General features: G+C 38.8%; 1 protein-coding gene across 2 annotated transcripts in view; it reads right to left on the reverse strand.

Moving 5' to 3' along the window:
• The window catches only part of LOC122809177, a 519088-nt gene that overhangs the window by 85563 nt on the left and 415035 nt on the right, over nt 1–18490 (reverse strand). For both annotated transcript variants that reach the window (XM_044080476.1, XM_044080477.1), the window contains one exon: nt 11110–11394. In XM_044080476.1, coding sequence (XP_043936411.1) covers nt 11110–11394 — 285 coding nt within the window. The remainder of the gene's footprint in view (nt 1–11109; nt 11395–18490) is intronic.

The raw sequence follows: 18490 nt of genomic DNA on the forward strand, positions 1-18490 counted from the left end.
TTCAATATCTGTCAGCATAGTAGGACATGGTTAATATAGTATGTTGATTTGCCCTGGATGGTCTGAACCTGTCCCCCCTAGGCTTTTGGATATTGGCTAAAACGTTAACCCACTCCTTAGAGCATTGTTTAGGCAACTCCAGCATGTCAAACCTTAAATAAAAAATAAATAAAACTCAAAGCAATTTAAAGTGGTACTGCTCAAAGCTAGGTACCTCACCAAGTAACTCCATACCTTACAAGCTCTCCTCAGTCTGGAAAATGTAGACATCTGATACATTAATGAGTCTTTGTTTAAAGCCACAGAAAGTACTCCAGCAGTGCAAAGCTACAGTACCTTCCACACACTTAGACCAACAGTAGCACAGATAGTGTCTAAAGGTGGAAGTCTCAATCTACATCAGCAAAAATATACCTCTTTTATTTACTACCTCCCTGATCACCTCACTAAGTAGTTTGTCTGGGAACCCCCTCACCAATAACATTTCCTTAAGTATTTGGCACTCCTTAATAAAGACATCATCACAACTCACCATTCTAGCCCTGAGCACAGAGACAAAGTGAATCTGCTGGCAGACAAATTCAGCTCAAACTTCATCCCCACTCCCCCTCCTACCCCCTGTGAAATCCCTTCTGGCATATCCCACAACTATCAGCAGGGAGCAGGTCTTCGCAGCACTTGCCAAGGTCAAAATCAATGCCTCAGTGGACCCTGACAATATTCCAGCTTATTTCCTAAATAACTTAAAATATGACATTTTTGGGCCACTCGAGACACTTTTCAACTACAGCCTCAAAACAGTTTATATACCAAGTGAATGGAGGACTGCAACAGTCAGCCCTCTTCACAAGGGTGGTACATCAATTGACCTTGGAAGGTCTAGTATGCAAAGCCATGGAATGAATTATCATGGAAATGATCAACAAGGACAGTGGCAACATACTGACACTGGACAATCCCAGTTTGGCTTTGTCAAGGGAAGATCTTGCTTACTCAAACTGGTTGATTTCTTCAAGAAAGTCACCAAGGCAATGGATAAGGAGAAGACGGTGCATACCCCCTAACTTGACCTGGCTAAAGCATTCAATAAGATCCCCCACTCAAATATTATTGACTAACCAAAATAGGCAAAAGTCCCTATATGACTCACTAGATTGCTCACTGGCTCACAGATAGGACCCAAGAAGTCAAAACTGATGAAACCACCTCCACCAAGAGACCAGTCACCAGCAGAATATCTCAGGGATCCATACTGGGCCTTTTACTGTTTGGCATCTACTTCTCAGATGTCAGAGATAATGTCTAGGGCCTCTAGTTACCAAGTTCACAGATGACTGTAAATTGGGAGCTATCACAGAATCTCCCATGACACTAACATCCTGCAAGACAGCCTAACACTAACTCAAATGACTGCTGCCAAAGCCATGGTTTAAAACTCAATGCCAAGAAGTGCATTATAGTGCCCTTTGGGAAGACATCCACACAAGCAAGAGTTGACCTGGTAGCTAGGCATCTGGGAACATATGTAGACAATAATCTGGCATTCGACCATCATGTAAATAAGATAGTAAGAAAGTCATTCTATGTTGCACAATTTATAAGTAAGACTATGGCATTTGGGTCCTAGGAAGTTATAGTACTATTTAACTCAGCCCTTATCCTGTCCTAATACTTAATACTAGCACTTAAGACCACTATCCTAAACAACAGATATAATATTCCAAAGGGGTTCTTTATCAAAAATGATATAGGTGCATTGAAATCCAAATGCAGACCACTTAGTGTTCCCAAATCACTGCATGTATTGACAATGAACAAAATATTGTTCTACAGTGAAAGGCTTATGGGGAATTTGACAGATGACCTTGCTGAAATGATTATTAAGCTGTTTATTTATTTATTTCCAGTTTGATTACCGGGAAAGTCCACTGGGCCGAAATGACCCATTTTCAGTGGAGGCCTGGGGAGAAAAGTTCCAAGTTGCATAATACATTTACAATACAAGTGGTACATATGTATAACAGATACATTATACAAAAGTAAGAGTTAACACATTTGGAGTCATGGCATTTAACAGGGTTTTACAATTTCATTTAAGGAGCACTTTAATGTGTGGAGTTTGACAACAATATATGTAAGAATATGAGTAGAGGGAGAGACAACACATAAAAGACATAGAGGATACACTCTGCTTATGCACAATTAAACATGGATGCTATTTACACTGTTTACAGGTTGAGTTGAGTCAGAGTAGCTATAGGTGTTATTGAAAGCATAGAGAGCCCAGGAGAAAGAAAGAGGACACACTGGGAGCAGAAGTTTTAACTTGGATTAGGTAGGGTGAAGGCAGGTACATTTTCACTTAGAAGACAGGTGTTTAAAAAGCAGGTTTTTAAAGTTTTCAGAGTTTGGCATAGATCTTAGAGTAGATGGAAGGGAATTCCATTTTTTGCCAAGTGAGTAGGAGAGAAGAAGTTGGACAGCAGTATGTTTAGGTTTATTGATAGCTATTAGATTCTGATGTTCAGATCTTAGTGTTCTTTTGGGTATGTAGGGGGGAAGGAGATTAGTTAGGGCAGGGCATTTTGTTGGGTGAAATATGATTTTGTGAGCAGAAGTGAGTTGGAGATAGTCTAGGTAATTAGGGAGTTCGAGCCAATTCAGGGATTGTAGGGCGAGGCAGTGATGGGTATAGTTCTTGGAGTTAGTGGTGAATTTAGAGATTTTGTTATAGCAGGTTTCTAGTATGGAGGTGATAGTGGAGGACAGATTGGTTAGGAGAGGGGCACCATATAATAAAAAAGGGAGAAGATAAGTTGTAGCCAGAGTATGCCTAGTAGAGTTGGAGAGAATGTGATTGCTTCTGTACAGCATGCCTAGCTTTTGGTGGGTTTTCTTGATATTTTGTTGAATATGTATATCAAATTTAAGGTTTTCATCCATGGTAATACCATGTAGTTTAGCAGAGGGAACTACTTATATAGGTGAATTGGTAAGGCTATAGACTTTGAAGTTGTTTTTGTCATAGGAGAAGGACTTTGTAGGAGGGAATAGTAGAATCTTTGATTTATTAGCATTTAGAAAGAGGTGGTTTTCGCACATCCAGTTTTCAGTTGTTGAAAATGCAATTTGGGTTTTGTTTAAGTTCAGAGAGGTTTGAGGCAGAGCAGACTAAGGTAGAATCATCTGCGTATTGAATGATTTTGGTGTCAGGAATAGCAGAGTGAAAGTTATTGATGAAGATATTAAAAAGCATGGGGCCGTGAATAGATCCCTGTGGTACTCCAGTTGGGGTGGGTAGGAAGGAAGAGATGGAGTTCTTCCTTTTGAATGCCTGTGATCTACTGGATAGATAACTGGAAAACCAGGATATAGTGTTTGGTGAGAGATGGAGGTTGGCGAGTTGAAAGAGAAGGTGCTTGTGGGATACAGTAGCGGAAGCTTTGGACAGATCAAGTAAAATGGTAGAAACTAAATATCCTGAATCTCGGGCTTGGTTGACAGTTTCAAGGAAAGAGAGTAGAACGATAATACTGCTGTGGCCTGGTCGGAAGCCATGTTCCATGGCTGTGAGAAGGTTGTTTAGAATCAGAAAAGGCATGAGTTGGAGGTGGATGCATTTTTCTAGGATTTTGGAGATTGGTGAGAGCAGAGTGATTGAGCGAAAGTTTGAGATGGTGGTGTTTTTGCCTCCTTTGTGAAGTGGAAGAATATAGGCTGAGCGTCAGAGTTTAGGGACATATGATTCCTTTATGGATCTGTTAATAATAATGCTGATAGGAAGAGCAATACCATCAGCAGCACATTTCAGGAATGAGGAAGGAATTTTGTCAGGAGCATTAGAGCAAAGTTTAAGTTTGGACAAAAGTTTATGTATAAAGTTAGTGGAGATGGGTTTGAGCTCAAACAGAGAGGGAGGGTTGCTAGATGAGTTGGAAAGTGGTGAGTATAAGGAAATTGGGTTATTGTTAGGAAATGTAGGAAATGTCTTGGTGAGATTCAAAATGGTTTCTATGAAAAATGAGTTAAATTTGGAGCTTAGTTTGAGGTCAGATTTACTTGGGTCAGGACGGGTTATTCTGGAGCCTGGATTGAGAAGAGAATTTATTGAATTCCAGATAAGTTTGGGATTTTTATTATTATTTTTGTACTGGAGTTTAATGTAGTAGGACTTTTTGTCCTTGGTGATTAGTTTTTTTGCAAGGTTACGTAGCTGCTGATATTGGAGGAGTGTAGTGGACAGCTTATTATTTTGGTAAAGTTTCCATATTTTATCTCTTTGGTTCATGATTTATTTTTCTTTGGATATCCAAGGAACTGTTTTGGCTTTTATTCTTTTGTGTCTTAGAGGGGCAAGGGAGTTTAGGGTATCTAAGAAGACAGAGTTGAAGTATTCCATAGCTCTGTCAAGTGGAAGGGTGTTTAGAATTTGCCATTTCATCTGTTTAAAAATGTTTGAAAAAGTAGTGAGGTTGAAGTTAGTGAGTTTGTGAGAGTGGATATATTGATGCTGGTGTGGGGTAGAGCTGGTTAAGCGATATATGAAGGCTGGAAGGTGGGCACTAATGGTATTAGGAATAGTGCCAAAGTTAGTTATTTTAGTTGGATCTGAGACTAGGATCCAGTCTAAGGTGGATCCGGGTGGATTTCTTTTGTTTGGTCGGGTGATGGGGAGGATTAACTGAGAGAAGTTGTAGATGTTAATTGTTAGGGAGGGAGAATGGCAATTGAGTTTGTTCCAATCAATATTTACATATCCTAGAATGTATGTTCATAGTGAATTCTAGTAGAAGCCCATAAGAGAATTTCTTCGAGTGTAGAGATATCATTACCAGGTGTGATATATAGGGCAATAATACAGGTATTTTTGTGTTTATTTAATTTTAGTAGTCCAGCAGTTAGTTCCGTATTCTGGAATTGGGGAATTGGAATTTGGAGGGCAATTATGGTGAGGAGGTTAGAGAAGACTAGGGCAGAGCCGCCACCTTTTTTGTTAAGACGGTCACTTCTAAGAGCATGAAATCCTGGGGGTAGGATCTCAGAGTTAGAGATGGATGGTTTCAGCCATGTTTCGGAGATGGCTAAGATGTCAGTTTAGCTATGGCTTAACCAAGCTTGAAATTAGTGAATTTTGTTATTGAGACTTTGTGCATTTAAAGTAAAAAGCTTTAGGGTGTTGTGGTAGGAGGTGGATGATAGAAGGTGGTTGTTGGCGAAGGAAAGAGTAGGACCAGGGTTAGGATGAATATCACCAGCTTGGACTTAGTTATTAAAGGTATTATCCTTTAACCATTTGGGTTTACTAGGTATGAAAATTGATGGTTTTAAGGTTAGAGTGGGTGACAAATTCTTAACTTTAAAAGAGAGAATTTTAGGGTGGAATAAGTGAAGAGTGATAGGCTGGGTGAGAGATGAGGAGATGGAGTGGAAATGGGAGTAGGATTGATTGTGAGGGTGTGTCTGTATGCTGGTTGTTTTAGTGGGTAATTTTGGGCAAGTATTAGAGTTGTATAAGCTAGCAAAATAAAGAGGAATCAGGATGAGGGAGAGAAGGCAGGGTTCTAGGAGGGTATGATGCCTTGATAAGAGCATATTGGGTAAAAGAGAGAAAGAATGATGTAGGAGTAAGGAAAGGAGAAGGTTGAATAGGAAGGGAGGTATTAGAAAGTACTGAAGGTTTTAATAGGATCTTAGTGTAGGAGTAAATATGGGAATGCAAAAAAGAGGAGGGGATTGTAATTATAAGGGTGGTGTGCAGATGGAAGAGTATGGAAGGGAAGTAGAAGGGAGGGGACTGGTGGGGGAGCAGCTATTGGGTGAACAGGTTAGGGGGGAGTCAAGGAGGAATAAAGGTAGGAGTGCAGGGGGGGGGCGGGTGAAAATTGGGGGCAGGGTAGGGGAGCGGAGTGAGCCCGAAGGGCGAACGGAGCAGGTTGGAGAAGAAGAAGTGAGTACAGCAGAAAATGTATCAGTGAAGAGCAGATAAATGGCTGTAGAAAGAGGACATGTTCTGAAGTTTAAGGATAGGTAGGACAGGCTGACCTTTACTGAGGGAGGTTTAGCATAAAGGGAAAGGATAAATACAGTCGCAAAATGATAAATTCAAAAGTCTCTTTAGCAGAAAATTAACTTATCAGGAATAAAGTGTACACGTGGGGTTTAGTTAGGTTGATGCTGCTACTTAGTGGTAGAGGGAGGAAGCAAGCAGCAAGGAGAGTCTAAACAAGTCTGGGGTGTAAATATAGTCTTAGTTATGGAAAACAGGAGGAGGAGAGGGCATATGGTCTACAATAGGGTGCTAGAACGCATGAACGGGAGGCCAGACTAGCACAATAGGCATAACAACAAGGCAATGTATAATTAGTACTGAGCAACATACATTTAATACAATCCTGTTGGGGGGACTTTTCAGCACTAGTGTTCTGTTATTCTTGTGACAGTTCTCAAACTCATTTGATATACATTGGAATTGTAATACATCATCACATCATCACTATTTCTGATAATTCCACACCTCTCAAGTTCTCAAGTAGTGGGGGGATAAAAAGGGCCAAAATCAGGGTCATATTTTAAATAATTCTGCTATAAGAGAGTTGCTTGAATAATAGTTTTTGCATTAGCATGCATTTTCTGAAGGATATAAAGCATGAAACTCGAATATCTCTCATTACTGCCAAACAGCCACAAATTTTTCAAGGAACAGATCAAAAATATGAGGCAAAAATATGGACATTTTGTTAAATGCTAGACAGATGAGAGGTATGTTACCTCATAATCTGAAAAATGTTCAAATTTATACTACAGAGAATGTCTATTCTTTTTTAACAAGAAACATCTTTATTGAATTAGCACTTATGACATAGGCAATAATATGACATAGGCAGTTGTTAATCACATTTATTATATAAATCACCAACTTTTAATCCACACCCTGCAAACATTCTGTCTAGATACTGGAGCTCTCCAATGGTTTCAATCCTACCTGAATGGTCGACAGCAGGCTGTCCTCTGGCAGAACAAACTCTCTAACCTTCTACCTAACACCCTTGGAGCACCACAAGGCTCTATACTAGGGCCCTTGCTGTTCTCCATCTTTATTAATGACCTTTATACTGTCATCCCAAAAGTCAGCTGTATCCAATATGCTGATGACTCTACTTTGATTTGCTCAGCCACATCTCCAGTAGAGTTATGGTCAGCTACCCAGACCATCTTTAATACAATAGAAAACTGTCTTTCTGAACATTGTCTGATCCTAAATCCCAAAAAAACTAAAATACTGTTATTTTCACCAGTACGTAGGTCTACCGCTTTCACCTTTACCATAAAATCAAATGATGGCACAATAATCTCCCCTGACCCATCTACAAAACTATTAGGTGTCATCACAGACAATAATCTAAAAGTTGACCTACATGTTAACCAAACTATCAAAACCATCAATAAAAAACTAGGGTCACTTTACAGAATAAAAGCCTTCCTAACCCCTCCAGCTAAAATTGCCATAGCTCACTCTCACCTTCTTTCAACCCTTCTGTATGCATCCCCTCTACTCTCGAATTTAACAATTTGACTGTCCTTAACAAACTCTAAATTTGCTACAACCACATTGCCAGGTTTGCCACTGGGCTGCCTTTTAGGACACATCATTGCATCAATCTAAATCAGCTTGGGTGGCTTGAACTACCCAGCCTAATCCAGTATAACCAACTGATCATGGCCTATAAAATCCTCTATAATCTGGACAATACTCCTGCACTTAAAAATATTATCACCCCCTATAACAATCCTAGACCACTTCGATCCTCTAACAAGCTACTAATTCAGACTAGCAAAATTAATAACATAGCCGGTGATTCTCTCTTTGCAAACTCTGTAAATTGATCCTGGAACTCTCTTCCAGCGGATATTACCTTACTTTCCACCTTAGGTCAATTTAAAACTAGACTCAAACAACATTTGTCACTTAACTGGCTATGTCAATGTATCAAGCCTGGCTAACTCTCTCTAGAATGTTTAAAAATCTGTTAACCAGTGTACTGTGTAATTTAATTTAATCCTGACTTGTGCTCAGGATTAACAGTAACCTGTGGAACTTGTTTAACTTGCTTACTTATGTAATCTCTGTAAATAGTCTGTTTGCAATATGTAATGCTGGTATTATGTAATGCTGTATCTGCTTACCCTTGGAGCTTTTCTCCCCGGGCCTCCGCTGAAAATGGACATGCATCCAGTCGGACTATCCCAGTCAACAAATGTAAAATAAAAATAAAAAAATGAAAAAATACATTTATATAAATGAAAACAAACCTTATTGATATATTTTAATGTGTTTGCATAGGTATTTTTATACCCCAAGAATACTCCAAAGAATTTTTCCTCAGGTGGAAAACAAATATTAGAGGTGTGATGGGGAAGAAATAGATAATTCGGAACATACTTTTTTGGAGTGTAATGAGTTGATAAACTTTAAAAATTCCATGTAGACTGCTCTGTCAGAAATGGGTGAGCAAATTGGTGTAACTGAAGAAATTTTTTTTTTCTGAGCTATGATACAGAATTGGAATTGCCTAGACATAGTAAGGCCTTGCTGAGTTTAATTCTGGTTGCTGCCAAGAAAGCAATTACTAGAAAAATGGAAATTAAAGTCTAAACCAAGTGTACTAGAAGTAGTGAATATAGTAACAGAGATAAAACAACTGAACGTATGATCTTTAGAAAGGGGTAGGAGCAAATTACATAGAAAAAATGGGAATTGTAGTAACAATATATGTAGAATAAAGTTTTGGAGGCGGAATGATGTTTAAGCAAAGGCAGGATTTGAATAAACTATGTAATGTTTGATTGACAATGATTGCATAGATGACTATATATGATGTATAATGTTTGCAACAATGTCCATTTCAGATATCTGGAAACAAAGAATTAAAAATAATAGGCCAATAACCGAACAATGTGGAACTTCTGAAAAAAAGTCCTTGAGAAAATGACTTGCCCTTTACTGTAACTGTAAATTATTGCTTAAGCAGTTGTTAATCACATTTATTATATAAAAGTTAATTCCAGTTTGATTAAACTGTAATAAGGATTATTATTGAAGCTTCCTTGCTACCTGAAGAATTCAGCCAAGGGGTGGAGGGCCTTAGTCTCCCTGAGGAAAGTGATACGTCATTCTGTATATAAATAATTTTACATAGTTATTTTGATGTTCATACCCATTTCATTGGCATGCAGCTGCATCTTGTATACTGACATGCATGCAGCACAAATTAGATGCAAACTGTCTTCATGTAACCTCAGAGAACATATTTAAACTTCCACTGATACATTGATTAGATGTATATATCTGCAATCGTGGAACTGCACATATATCTGCTCACCTCACAAGACCCAAACGTAGTGAAAGTTTTGAAACATAAGGAGAATAAATCTAAGATGGCTTCTCTGCTTAATCTAGCAAAAGGATATTGGTGTCAAGCAGGAATAGAAATCAAACCACAAGTAGATAAAAATCAGGCAGCAACTGAATGCGCCAAAAACAAAAGAAAGAATATATGGTGAAGGACCAGATGAGAAGGCAAGAAATGTGGAAAATGTATAAATAATGTTGCAAGTATAGAAAACTTCTGGAAGAACCTCATGTTGATCAGGACTGAATGCAGGAATGGTTAAGAAGAGGTGAATTCAAACCAAGAGATGAAAGGTTAAAATTGGTAGCCCAAGATAGTGGGCTATGTACACATTGGCTTACAAAGTCCATTGAACATGTGGAAGAAACAGACAAATGTAGGTTTTGCGAAACAGAATTGGAAACAGTTGCACACCTTGTTGCTGGTTGTGACATATAAATGGCAGAAGGACTGTATACTGAAAGGCATAATAATGTGGCAAGACTGTTGCACTGGGGATTGTGCAAACATTATGGTACTGAAGTGGCTGAAAAACACTGGAAACATGAGCCACAAAGCATCACAGAAAACAATGAAGTTTATATCACATGGGATCACCCATTACCAACAGTTCAAACGATAGATGCTAAATAAACGGCTATAGTGGTCCATGAAAAGAAGACAAAAGTAACATTGATCATTGAAATTGCCACACTCAGTGAGCTACAGGTGTCACATGATTCCCAAGCCAAAAACAACAAAAGTCACCCCACTCCCTTCAGGTGGGTGATTTGGGAGTTATGGCACTCATCCCTCCAGGTAACCCCTCCATTGCCTAGCTAATTGGTCTGATCTGTAATACAGTTATGACCCCTGATAATATTAGTTGAAGAATAAACATATGGAATATATATATATATATATATATATATATATATATATATATATATATAGTAAAACAAGTTACTTTTTTCATGCAAAAAAAAATGTGTTATCGATTGAAACAATGTGTTTTTTACTTAATTTTATTCAACCATGATGCAGTTGTATTAAAAAGACATGGCAAAAATACATAATACAAAGCAGGAAGACAACACTGGGCAGCAAATATGAACAACATTAAACAGATACTTTACAAGTAATTATTATAACAAACAGTAAGAGCAGAGTATAATGGTGCTATTGTCATAAATATTGCATCCAATATCACCTTGTCTACTGCCTTGCTGATACATATGTTGTAGAGCTTATGCAGTCAGAACAAACATTCCTACCAGCAATGATGTTAACTTGCAAATGCTTTGCTCCACATATATGGGGGTACACTTGTTGCAGAAGTAGTTCTTATCATGTTGTTCACAAAATTTTAATAATGCTCTTACATTTTCTGTATAACACTAGTAGTTACATAACTGCATAACAACACACACTATTCCTAAAGTGAGATTTCAAAATATGCATTTTGATTTGGGACATATCACATTCTGCTTCTTGTCGGGTAAACGAGGTTTCCTACACTTGACAGAGGAACTGATGAGTTTTTACTTCCTGGGACACAATGCCTACTATCAAAGCTATTCACTGAGTAAATGATTTGCATTAATACTGCAAGTTAAAGATGCAACAAAACTGGTTTATTTGTACTTAGTTCTGTCTTGTTCTAATATTCTGTATCTAAAGTGCTGTTAAGGAGAGCAAAATATGTCTGTAGTATACTTACTGGTCACAGGTAGGTCCCAGCTGGCATTTGAGATCATGCCTCCTGCCCTGTGCCTTAGCACACAGTAGTAAGAAGTAGAGTTATGCTGCTTGCCTGTGCTAATGTTGAGTGCGCTGACGAGACAGTATGATTCACTTTCAGTATATGTGGTCTGCACAGTGAAATCTTCAGCAGGGACCTCAGTATCTCCATTCAGCCATGTGATACTGACATCTTCCACTTTTGGCACAGATGTCTCACACACCAGAACAGTGTCATTATTCTTACTGCACACCTCCATAGGACCTAAGGCATAAAATAAATAAACCTCAATTATCTGTGACTGGTACTTTTAGTTTATTAACATACCTCATTATTTTTCTAATGCTAAGAAAAGACTATCATATAAGGTCAAATAGGGTAAAATCCTATATATTACACATAAGATAACACTGAAGAGGTTCTGTAGACTAAAACCAGTGTAACCCTGCCTTTGAAGGTGATACCATGTGTGTGACATGCTTCTTTACAGCTGGCACACACACACACACACACACACACACACACACACACACACACACACACACACACACACACACACACACACACACATTTATACCTGCATCTATATGTTTATATATCTATCTGGATATACTACAAAGAAAACTGGTACTTTGTAAGCAAATAAGTTGCTGGCTGAGACTCCTTAAAATCAGGAAAAATACAACAAACTGTAAATAAAACTGTAAACAAGCTGAGTTGAGACTTCAAAGTAATCAAGAACTTATAACATTTTTCTTTACTGAAAATAAAAGACATTAAATAGATGAGTGCTTTCTCACTTAACTGGGCTTCATCTACTGACTCCAGTTTATATGACACAGTATTTATACGCTTTAATACACAGTTCATTATCCATTCACTCAAGCTGAGTTCATAAGTCATGTCAGTTATTGGCTGTGTGGCCAAGCTACAATGGGATATGTCTCATTTTTCGTACATGTTCTGTATAGCTACTCCTATTGGTAGCTAATAGGTTATAGCTTATGTGGTGCATGCCTATCCTATGTGTCTAGTGAGTAATGAATACAAACACTTCATATTACTCTTATCACTGACATATTTGACATTTTTGACATTACATATAACTGCAAAGTGTGCCCGATTAGAAAATAACATACAGATAGATATGTAAACTCAAGGGTCTATTGGGTTGCATGAAGTGTAGGGTAGGTGTCAAGTGTGGATGTAACTTGCTAGTGAGTGAGCGAGTGGCTGAGTAGGTGAGTGAAAGGTTTCATTCTAAAATAGACAAGTGTCCTGTCCAGAATGGGTTTCCACCCATAATGTTTTTCAGTGTTTCCACCCAGTGGTTAATGAAATAAGCTATGGAATTTCCATAGCCCTTTAAAAGATAAGTGAGGTCATCGGAAAATGGATTCATATAACAAATTATCCAAAAGAGTAATCATTTACCTACAGTGGCTTGTTATATTACAAGTTTACATTAAATGTGCATGCATTCTTTTAGGCTTATTAGACTGAGGTGTAATGTATATTAAACAGTGGAGAAGTGGGAACTAATTTCTGAACATGTGAAACATTTCAGTAAGGATGTGTTCCAAAACGAACAACAGAAGTACAAACCCAGAGTACACAACTGCGAAAGCAAAAATGCAGATAACACAGATCATTTGTGCATCTGAATGTTGAGGATATGATTATCTGACAAATCAGTAGCTCGATAGTGTCAGTGTTAACATTCCCAGTGTTGGACAGTTTTAGGGAATGTTCCATTGTAGCTAATGATATTTAGTGAAATAGTGCGGTTTCACTTTAAGGCGTAGTGTTGTGGTCCTAAAAGAAATATGTCAGAGGTAAAGGTGGAATCTGCTGGTTGTGGTAAAAAAGTGTAGTGGAAATTTACAGTTTAATAGAGAAAAGAAATAATAAGAATAAAAAAACAAAACAAGTATGTGTTGGTTTTAGAGCAGAGTATCGAAATGTTAAAATGTTTTGTTGATACTACTTGCATAGTCGTAGGTGCAGAGTGTGTACATCATTTTCAGTTTTCCTTACTGTAGTGTGATCTCGGAGTTAGTATATTTCATTTGTGTGTGGGGGTGCAGGGGGGACCTACCAGATGTGTGGGAACTCACTGCGCCAAATGTGATACACCTTACTAAAGCATCCCTGGCTGAAGTAGGTATCGGCCACATGGATAACAACATATTCAAACACCATACTATTATGAGTGGATGCTCTACACACATCAGGGTATTGCATGCATCTGCCACATGTCATAGCAATGGATAATGTCTGAAGCATCTGAAATGGATGTGTGAATTAAGAAGTGATCCATTATAATGGCTGGTACACCAGTATGGGACACTGATGGCAATGCTTCAACTATGGCTATGTGCACAGAAAGTACAGCAGTGCAAAATCAAGTGTCAGTGATCGAGGAATCTGTCACTGTGATAGTGTACACATACCAAACAATACATGGCACACCCTCTGTAAGTACATGTCAAACCTCAACATGTGTGACACGATCACTGTCTACTGACATTGCCAGTGAAAATGTTATACTGCCATGAAATCCTGACATCCATCCATATGTTTTCATACAAACTATCAAGTGGTAACACTGATGTAATGTCATGTTACATTTATGATGCAGTGCAGTCACACTATAGCTGTACCTATGGTACACTTGGACTTAAGGCTGTTCATCACCTCCAAATAAAACTATGGATATGAATCACATGTGACACAGTGAAATTGTTTAACACAGATGTACAACTCTACTTATTTCATGCCATTTCATCTGTTGTGCATTATATGCCTATATGTTTATCATTGGAAATGTGTGGGTGAGGGCTCTGACACCACATATGGACACATTACATCTGAGGTGGAATCGGTTCATGCAGAGCAGTTAATGACACAAATGCTGACAGTCACACAGTGCTTCTGGGGAACACCTGTGTGATCCTTGTGAATAGCAGCACAACAATGCATACAATAAATTCCCCAAGGTTGCAAGTGAATCTCAACATGTCATATGTTTGTGTATATAACAGCATTACAACAGGTGGATGAACCCAGGCATATGTGCCTTTGTAATCAGTATTAAATAATACTGCTGTATGTCAGATAACATTTGCAGATGCCAGGTGTACACATGCACACCTGTGCCATACCGCAACTTTCACTATGATGTTTGAATGAGAACTATGTAGAATGTTGATATACTCCACTACAAGACGGCATGCCTTAGTAAGGCAACAATATACATATCATCATCCCATGTCCACAGTCATTAGAAGGCATATAACTATAGCTGTTTTAGAGGGAACATCTAAACAAATGGCAGCAGTGGGCATCAAGACAGTAGCTGAAATCACAGATTGGAATACACTGTTGTAGGGCTATAGTACACCTATGTCACAACATAGCACATGTGAATGACAACAGCATTGACGTGCAATCCTCAGAGGGTCATAGGACATACTAGGCTAACAGCCAAGAGTACATAAAATCCTAGCCATTATTATACCATTTAAATTCAACTTGCTATATCTATTTGATAGAAGATAGTAGGTGTATGTGCATATGTGTGCCTGTGTTTGATTGTATTACAGACTGCCTCTGTCCATATATGACATGTGCACCACCCCAGGACAGAATTAGCAATCACATATACAGTGGTCTGGAGATGGCTTGCAGATGGTAATGGAGGGGCTCTGCTTCATGATGTGTGCATACATTTTTGAGATGATGACATCCTCAGGGTTCCTCAGAAAGGATGTTATGAGGACAGAGGGGTTCTGCTTCATGATCTGTGCATGCATCTTTGAGATAATGACATTCTCAGGGTTCCACAGAAAGAATTTTATGAGGACAGAGAGAAACAGGGGATGTTGGATCATGGGGTTATGTGAAAACTTCTCATGAGAGGGTGTCAAATGAAAAGAGATTAAAAACATCATACAATGACCATCATATACCACCAGCCATACCCACCCACCACTTGACTGAGGTCACATTCAAACACCACACCTGTGTATGTATACAAACTGGATTCCATACTTGACAGTAGCACCACCGTCAATGACTAACTTTAACACTGTCAGAGTGCATTTTATAGATGATGACATCAGCAGTGTATGCTGAGAAGAAGATGTTTAGGAGGAGTCTGCCATACATGTGGATTCATATCCCACTGTAAAATTGCCTCCAGACTGATAGTTGAAAGAACACACTCATGTCGACTGTTGTTAGATTAAAACCCCTACCTATCTAGTTACACAAGCTGCAGAACACAGTACTTAATGCTAGCACCAATGCACAAGTCTGTATTTAATAGTCTCAGAATGCACTTTGTAGAGGATGACAAGAGCAGTGCCTGCTGAGAAGATGTTAGGCAGGAGTGTGTGACATAAATGTGGACTCATATCCCAGTGAAAAACTGTGTAAAGACTGATAGTTGAATGAACACACACACTCAAGTTGACTGCTGTGACATTAGAACCCCTACCTTTCTAGGTAACACAAGCTGCAGAATCCAGCACTTATCTTTAGCTCTACAGCAGAAGCCTATCTTAAAAAGTATCAGCGTGCACCTTATAGAGGATGACATCAGCAGTGTCTGCTGAGAAGATATCAGGAGGAGTGTCTGACATAGATGTAGACTCATGTCATGCTGTAAAATTGTTTCTACAGTGATAGTAGAAGGGACACCCCCATACACACACACACACACACACACACACACACACACACACACACACACACACACACACACACACACACACACACACACACACACACACTCACACTTAAGTTGACTGCACCAAGATTAGAACCTGTAGCTATTTAATTATATAAGCTCAGAACACAGTACTTAATTGTAGCATCACAGCACAAGTTTGTTTTTAACATTGTCAGAGTGCCCTTTATAGAGGATGACATCAGCAGTGTATTCTGAGAAGAAGATGTTGGGAGGGCTGCATGAAATTGCTGTGAAGTCTTGGGAGGGATGCATGAAATTGCTGTGGAATCTTTGGAGGGCTGCATGAAATTGCTGTTGGCTCATATAGCAGTGTAAAAGTATTTTGTAAATGTTACTTGAGTGAGGGCAGCAGGACCTGGACTCATCCTCTTTTGACTATGCACATACCTACTCAGGCAAAGACATACACCAGTTGACTGTTGTGAGTTTAGAAACCCTATCTCTGTAACTACACAAGCTACACAACAATGCACTCAATGCTCATGCCACTACAAAAGTCTGACTTTACCACTGCCACAGTGCACTTTATAGAGGATGACATCAGCAGTTTATGCTGAGAATAGGATGTTGGGAGGCTGCATAAAAATGCTGTGGAGTCATGTAGGTGTGTAAAAGTATCCTGAAAATGCTACTTGAGTGCAGGCAGCAGGACCTGTACTCATGCTCTTCTGACTGCAGAGACACACTCATACAGAGGTTGACTGCTGTGAGACTAGAAGGCCTACTTATCCAATTACAAAAGCTAGAGAACACAGTACTTAACATTTGCACCAATGCAGATGTCTGAGCTTAACACTGTCAGAGTACACTTTAGAGAGAATGACATCATTATATTGTCGCAGGTATTGTATACTGTTATGAGAGTTGTTTGCAAAGCCAGGACATGTGATTTGTTTGTGTGACCAGAATTTGCATAAGTACATATAGATACATCCTGGCAACATAAATAAAAGAAGCTGTCATGAACGCATAATGCAGAAGTGTGACAGATATGTACCTGCTTTTCAGGATATTGTTTAGATGAGATACACACACACACACACACACACACACACACACACACACACACACACACACACACACACACACACACACACACATGGGAAACACCAGTAGTGCAGTAATGGAGTTATGTGTCTTCATATTCAGAAGAAGGTATCTCCACATTAATACAAGTTACTGACAATATCAATAAATTATGATCATGCATGACCAGTGTCCTCTATCACTATAAACCCAAACCAAATGTAACAATGCAGTTAGGTTATCTAATTCTGGAGTCTGTTTGACAATTTCCCAAGTACTGATATATCATTTCCAAGTGCATTGCTGCAAGAAACATGTGAATATCAAAAAATATATGGTCAGTTGAGCACAAATGTCACTAGCCTTCTACTGTGTTTACGAATGCATTTCCATATATTGGAGGATTACAGCCACGTAACCACAGTTATACATGCCATACGCCTCATCACAAAGTGCATCCCGAGAAGCTGATTTGCACAGATGATGGCAAAGAATTAGTGCATGTGTGATTTGAATTTCAGGAATTCAAGTTGGACTTGTGAAGTAGCAGTGTTCACTGGTGCACATTGCCAAACTGTGTGCAAACAGGGACATACAGTAACTGCTCTGATTGGGCTTAACTGCAAAATATGTCTGTTTGTTTTTAATGTTTCATGTGCCAGGCTTGCAAGATATGTAATTGAAGAAATTGCTGGCAGATGCTGTGATGTACATGCTGTAGTTTAACTTTGAAATGTTGGGGCCAAACATTTATTACATACATAACCGTTGGCCATGCCTTCCCTTTTTGTGTAACATTAAACACTGAGCAAATGCAGTTCTCTGCTTAAGGAAAAAGTGTAAAATTTAATTTAGTTTGCTTTCCTTCCTATAAATAGGCTCAGTGGCAATGCACAGCCGTCAGCACTCTGGACAGTACCAAGTGTGGGGAAATAAACCTACTGCTCTGCTTTCTCTTTGGCACAGGGTGTAAGAGCACTGAGCTCCTTATCAAAATACAGGTAAGTTAGGGTTCAAATCCAGATTATTCTCTTTTTTTAAAAAATGGCATCAGGATGTCATTACCTAAGTAAATGTGATCAGAACTACAAGTATGCATCCTCCCCAAATTGTATCAGTAATGCCTACCTCAATACACTTATACAACTTGTAGCTGTTTTGCAGGTTTCACTGCAAATCACAAGATGATTGTGTGTGCAGCTTGCTACAAATGACAAGAGGTAGTACATCTTTTGAAATGATTAGTATGACTGAGCAGATATGCTAACTATTTGTGTAAGGTCGGATATCCTGCCAAGAGTGTGCTGTATGCTTCTTCATAGTAAGGACAATTTCCACATCATATTAGATTAGATCAGCTACATTAATGGCATCTTCATCATCTGGAATGGTACCAAGAATGACCTGCTTGAATTCTACAAACATATCGAAAGATCCACTGACATCTTCAAATTCACAAACTCACACGACCAGGACCAAGCCATTTTTCTTGACTTCATAATCACCAAGAAGGAACTACAGCTCTCCAATCATCTCTATAGGAAACCAACCCGAGTGAACCTTTTATTACACAGCCAG

This window comes from Protopterus annectens, chromosome 8.part0, assembly GCF_019279795.1.
Source record: "Protopterus annectens isolate FY-2018-M chromosome 8.part0, PAN1.0, whole genome shotgun sequence".
NCBI classification, from domain to species: Eukaryota; Metazoa; Chordata; order Ceratodontiformes; family Protopteridae; genus Protopterus; species Protopterus annectens.